Source organism: Morus notabilis, unplaced genomic scaffold (genome assembly GCF_000414095.1).
Source record: "Morus notabilis unplaced genomic scaffold, ASM41409v2 Scaffold535, whole genome shotgun sequence".
Taxonomy (NCBI): Eukaryota; Viridiplantae; Streptophyta; class Magnoliopsida; order Rosales; family Moraceae; genus Morus; species Morus notabilis.
This window is the reverse complement of record NW_010367018.1, coordinates 46,363-52,788: the sequence shown is the minus strand read 5'-3', so window position 1 is coordinate 52,788 and position 6,426 is coordinate 46,363. Positions and strand designations below refer to the sequence as shown.

The following is a 6,426-nucleotide window of genomic DNA, read 5'->3' as shown; positions in this document are numbered from 1 at the left end:
GTAGGCAACCTAAAAATTTAGGTGCAGTTTCAAGATCAAATTCGATCCTGAATTCCTCCTATGGTCATATATCGGGGAATTCTTCAAAATCCAAATTCAAATTTAAGAACTACGGTTGACTTGATTCCCTGTCGGATATGTAGGCAACCTAAAAATTTAGGTGCAGTTTCAAGATCAAATTCGATCCTGAATTCCTCCTATGGTCATATATCGGGGAATTCTTCAAAATCCAAATTCAAAACTTAAGAACTACAGTTGACTTGATTCCCTATCGGATACGTAGGCAACTTAAAAATTTAGGTGCAGTTTCAAGATCAAATTCGATCCTGAATTCCTCCTATGGTCATATATCGGGGAATTCTTCAAAATCCAAATTCAAAACTTAAGAACTACAGTTGACTTGATTCCCTATCGGATACGTAGGCAAACTAAAATTTAGGTGTAGTTTCAAAACCAAATTCAAACCTAAAAATCCTCATAAAGGAAAAAGTCAAAACAAAACTAAATCAAATTTCAAAGTGCGTAAATTCCTCATAAGGTCATACATCGAGGAATTATCCAAAATTCTCAAACCCAAAATTCAAGAACTGCGATTGACTTGATTCCCTATGGGATACGTAGGCAACCTAAAATTTAGGTGCAGTTTCAAGACCAAATTCAATTCTAAAATTCTCAAAGAAGAGAAAATCAATACAAAATCAAATCAAATTTCAAAGTGCGTTAATTTCTCATAAGGTCATACACCGAGGAATTATCCAAAATTCTCAAAACCAAATTTCGAACTACAAGTGGCTTGATCCCTTAACGGGGGATGTAGGCAACTCGACAAAATTCACTGAGTTCAGTCGCAATTTTAAATCAACCCAAATTTCCCAAATTCACAGAAAATAGAATTTACTGTTTTAATTAGAATCAAAAGGTCTTCCCTTGTACCAAGAGATCGTAATTAAGAGGTTATTCTTATAATCTTGGATGGGTCGAACTAAAAATAATAAACTCCTATGCTAATTAAATCCTAATATAGGTGAAATTATGTTGTGTGTGAAATATTATTTTAACAGTAATAAATATTTTCACTCAACACCCTCATTTTGTCTGCACAGGCATGTAGTCGTCGTCACCTCGCGAATCGTTTGCGGCCTTAGATAGTCAACGATCAAATCTCCAAGCTGCGATCACCCCCTTCTCTCTTCTCCCTTCCCACTGTCGATGGTCCCTTCGTCGTCAAGTTCCAGCAGCCGACCTCATTCCACTGTCGATGGTCCCTAGTCGTCGAGCCGATCTGATTGCAAGGTCCTTCCGTCGGAGATTGAAACTCTGCCACATCTCAGCCCATGACGTCACACAGCCATTCAATCTGCAGATATCAGACCTGCGCAACCATCTCTGTCGCAGTCGTCGCTCGAAGGAGATCCATTGAGATTTCCTCCACTACGACGGAGGCCTTTTTCCTGTCCTATTTTTTGATCTGATTTTGGTTTTTTTTTTTATAACTTTTTTTTATTTTGTAAGTGTTCCAGCGACAGGACGACTATTGTGCCACCAGTAAAGGCGGTTATCAATTGATATTGTGGTTGAATACAGGTCGGCATCACGACCGAATACTGGCAGCAAGGTGGATACTAATGGTTACTGTTGTGGGGTAAAACCTTAACCCTATATGAGGCAATGAATGCACGTAACGTGACGTAATTAAAGTATAAAATAATTGAGATAAAAAAGTATGAAATGATAGTAGAGTACACTTTATAGACGTCAATCCTTAACTATTAAATAACTCCGCTGAAGGGGTCGACTAGAGGAAAGGAAGATCACGACATGGAGACGAATGTTTCACTGGCCATGAGCGAAGACCGCTTCTAAAGAGTTGAAGGTGACGAACCCATCCATGTCCAAACTGAAGTGACAATTGTACATAGATTTGACGTGTATTAAATGCATGCAGAGTAAGTGGCGAAGCCGGTAGAGAAAATCAGACAGACTGACTGAAAACTTGGTGATTAGAGACTACTGTTCCAGAGTTTGGTGAAGATATCACGAGATTTGATTAAATAATTGGTAATTGACAGAGACAATATCATGTATATATACAGAGAGAATGACCTGAGAGGGATTCGGATTTTAGAACACCTTTATCTCTAGAATTTGTAATTTCTCCGAAGAATAGTAAAATTCTCTGAGTGGATGTAGCTCTATATTAAAGTGAACTACTATAATTCTCGATATTATTATTCTTCTTTCGAGTCTCAAAATCTCATCCCTAATCTCCTTACAAATCACTAAGAAATTTATTATTAACTTGATGACTAATTTTCACCATCAATAGTTACCGATCTTTAACCGGCCGGTATATTAGAGTATACTATCGGTTACTAGCCAGTGTCTCGATGGTTAATGATCAGTACTCGTTGTCTGACTGTCATCAGTTGATATCACGTTGGATACCGTATGTTATCTTAATGGTATATTTGGCATTCTAAAACAGTGTGATATGTCGCATGGCAATTTCTGCAATTAATTTTTTTTTGGACGTAAGTCAATCTAAGCTTCAAAATTGTGGCGGTTGTCTATAAAAGTCCCATGATTTTTGTCATCGCTTTCTCCCTTTACTTGTTAGATTAAGAGGTACAGAATTTTAAGACGTCACAGAAACTATCAAACTACACATACATGAATTAAGGGACACTTTCTATGAACTTTATACATGTGCTACCACGTAGGGGTGTTAAAAAAGAAAAAAAGAGAGAGAAAATTAGGAAATATGGCTCCTTTAATTTATTCTCTCAAAAATTTGCATTTCGTAAATTGATATATAACAAGAGAAAATTAGAGAGGTATTGTTTAATAAAAGACATAAATCTTTATGCCTCTGCAGTGAGCTGGATTTGTTTAATACAAAAGATTGAAAACTGATCAATTAAATTAAATTAAATTAGATGATTCTTATTTTTTTAATTGGTTTAGTTTTGATCAGTTTAAAATTATAAATTTTAAACTATCAACCCAACCATTACATATGATTTGATTTTGTTTGGTTTATACACTTCTCTTGAACATTTTAAACTGGCAGTTTAGTTCATGGTTTTTCTCTTACCAAACTGATCCTGAATGTGGCCATGTTTGTTTGAAATTGTCCGAGGGAGAAATATTTGTACTCGTGAGATATTTCATGTGTGCCGCTTCAAACATTCCTAAATGGCTAAACATCACGAAGAAGCTCTATGACACTCGATGCAGACTCAAAATTCCATTCACAAGTGGGCTAATCGATAATTATCGTCTTCTATTCCACAAACATTGGACGTGGTTATTCATGTTATAACTTGTAAACGACATGACATGTAAACAAAGAGAAAAAAAAAAAGAAAAAAAGAGAGATAAAAATATATTTATCATATTGAAAAAAAAAAACCCTACCAAGTACTGTTATTTTAGACGGAGGTTTCTTTTTCACTGATCTAATAAGCATATAAACTAGAATAGGACTACCAACAATAGTGACGGATTTGTCGGTGGTTAAAAAAATAATATGAATTAAATTTTTAATATTTAGTGGGAGATGTTGCAGTAACACTTATTTAACGTTTCTAGACTAATAATTTGGATTGAATAAGTAAATTATGTAAAGAAATTGGAAAAACACAAATAACCTCAGAAAAAGTAACAAGAACAAAGTGAAGACAATCACAAGGTAATTAATTATATTAAAAAATGAGTGCGTATCTTTTCCTCTCAAACGAAGAGAATTTATAGTACATGAGGAATTAGGGGTTTAGTTCCTTTTATCAATGCGAGAGTTTATTCTCTCTTCAATACAATAAGGCTCTTTACCTTTTTTAAGTGCTATAAACAGTTAATAAACGAATTAAACTTGAGTCATTAAATGTTTTTCATTGTCAACTGTTACTTGACATTAAAGCTTGATAACTCTTGATCTTCCAACTACGCTCGAATGGTTTTTCTAACGTACGCTCGAGTAGTTTCTCTAGTATACGCTCGGGTGTTATCCGAACATACATTTTATTATCTCCGAAAAATCCATCCAACTGGAGATATGTATATATTGGTATAATAAATTTCACAATTATATATATATATATTATAAAAAATAAGTTCAACAGAAACAACGACGCTTGATCCAAAGTTATAATAATATTGGCATGGACCTTCGTAGTCGACAACATAATTATAACTCTACGTCTCATGTTGCCAAAATCTCAAAACTACCAAGCTTGTAGTTCCAGCAAAGTTTAGCCTTCGTTGGCGTGAACCCAGCAACCAAATAACTCAGATTCAAAGTTAAGAAACCACTTTTTGTGATTCAGTAGAATTAAATTCGAATCATGGCATTCTATTCTCTGAAACTCTCTCTCTCTCTCTCTCTCTCTGGCTTTATTCATATGCATCAAGTTACAAAAAACCTCTGAACTTGTCATATATGGAAAGAAAATTTAAAATAACGTACATGTTAATTAGCTTGATTTGAACATCTGTACATTCATGGGGCCGGTAAAAATTGGGCTTTACAAAAATAAAACCTCTCTCGTTTTCCTCAATTCTGCTCTGATCTCAATTCTCAATGCAAAAGCACGACACTTTGAGTGACCTTTAAGGCTACATGTAGGAGAGAGAAGTTAGCAAAAAATCAAAGAAAAGTAGACCAACAAATTGATAGAAATAAGTGTCAATGTAGCTTGCAAAGCTGAAGAAGAAAAAACCCTTGACGAGTCTCCAGTCACAAAATTTGGTAACCATGAACTGTTATATCCAAATGGGAAATCCCCCGTCCCCGTTGTAGACGACCCTTCTGTTGCAGAGTCACTCCCGCTTGTTGTGCTTGATGTACTTGTTGGAGACGTATCTCTTGCTGATTTTTGACTGTAAAAAATGAACAAAAAAATAAAAATAAAAATGATATTGATATGTGAAAATCGATTCCATTTTAGAAATAATAACATCTTATTATATATATATATATATTTTTTTTTTTTTTTTTTCACGCAATAATCATATATTGCTGGCGATGTCCTTTCTGTAACCCATAAGTTAATAACAAGGAGCTGTTTGCTCGTGGACCACAAAAGGCAGAAGTAGGATTGAAATTGTATGAAAGCAAAACGGAATATTGAAAAAAGAAGGCAACACTAATGGATTCATTATCTAGAATAATAGGAAAATGCAAAACATTAACACCAATAATAAGCGAAAGATGGAATCAGAAATTAACAAATTAAAACTAAAGCATCATCATAAATAAATTAACATTCTTACCTTGTGGAGGAAGGGCAGAATGTTATCGTGTAATCAGCCCCACTGCACGTAAACGTACTGGTGGGATCATCATAAGCATAGCTATACGACTTTGGGCAGGCGGCTTTGAACATCTCCGAGTAAACTGTCGGCTTACACGCCCCCGGCGATCCGTACTCTCCGCTGCAGCAGTACTCGGGCCTCCCGAATGCCTCGCACGCGCTCCTACACGCTTCGCCGTTCCCGACCCTCAGCTCGGGCGGGCACTGCTGGTTCAGGTCGGTGACGCAGCCGGTTGAGAGGCACGCGCCGGAGCCGCGACTGGCGTCGACCAGCACTGGGAGGTTGTAACCGTCGACAAGGCTGACGTCGTAGAAATCCAGGCCGCCCAGGCGGATAGTGAACTCGGCGAGTGTGGCCGGAGGGCTGGCGCCGGCGCCGTTGCACTCGACCTGTTTGGAGCCGCAGTCGCCGCTGGCGCAGCTGCCCTGGCCTGTGGCAGGGTCGAATGTGCAGCCGGTTCGGCCCCAGAACCGGCCCGACCAGTTGGGCGGCGACTGGAAGCTTCGAGAACCACCCGGCGGGAGTTCGAAGCCGGTGCTGTCTAATCTGGCGCTGTCCGCATTGGATAGAATCCCCGGCCATACTGTGTGGCTACATTTGTTTATCACCGTGAATGTAGCCGCTGATGTGCCTGTACAAACTCCAGCCAAAAAAAGATCATCAATATGAGCTGAAATTATGTCATTATTTACGTGAGCATTAATGTTAACAATAATAATATAATGTAATAATGTAATGTGAAACTGTATTAATATGCATGAAAATGTCAATACCTTTGCAGATAATAAGAAAAATGAGAGTGATGATAAAGTATGAAGACTGCGAGAAATTAGTGAGATCCATAATGTTGGGTGTGTTCAAGTGAGCCAATGATATTGGATGGGGTTTATGGAATCAAGAGATGGCAGTGAGGGAAGAGAATTATTCAATGGAGAGAAAAATGAATGAGATTTTGCACACATACAAATTTTTGCGAGTACTTATGATGAGAAATGGGAAATATGATCGGAGATGATCACTTGATGGGGAGAAATAAATGAGTCTCTCTGTGTCTGGCTAGGCTGGTTTGCATCTCTGCGTATATATGAGCTTTATATGTGTTGAGAATATATA

At 37.3% G+C, this 6,426-nt stretch overlaps 1 protein-coding gene across 1 annotated transcript; it reads right to left on the bottom strand.

Moving 5' to 3' along the window:
- Positions 1-4,392: 4,392 nt before the first annotated feature.
- LOC21404718 (thaumatin-like protein 1) lies at positions 4,393-6,378 on the bottom strand. The gene is made up of 3 exons (XM_024174508.1): positions 6,087-6,378; positions 5,272-5,944; positions 4,393-4,878 (listed from the first exon to the last, which is right to left on the bottom strand). The coding sequence occupies exons 1-3, from the start codon at positions 6,154-6,156 to the stop codon at positions 4,635-4,637; spliced, it is 987 nt and encodes a 328-aa protein (XP_024030276.1). The 5' UTR covers positions 6,157-6,378; the 3' UTR covers positions 4,393-4,634.
- Between the last annotated feature and the right edge of the window lie 48 nt (positions 6,379-6,426).

Bases quoted from the DNA above. Each gene is read 5' to 3' on its own strand.
- LOC21404718 (XM_024174508.1), bottom strand. From the start codon at position 6,156: ATGGATCTCACTAATTTCTCGCAGTCTTCATACTTTATCATCACTCTC. The intron at 5,945-6,086 runs GTATTGACATTT...GAGTTTGTACAG, and splicing joins TTTTCTTATTATCTGCAAAG to GCACATCAGCGGCTACATTC. The intron at 4,879-5,271 runs GTAAGAATGTTA...CATTTTTTACAG, and splicing joins TTCTGCCCTTCCTCCACAAG to TCAAAAATCAGCAAGAGATA.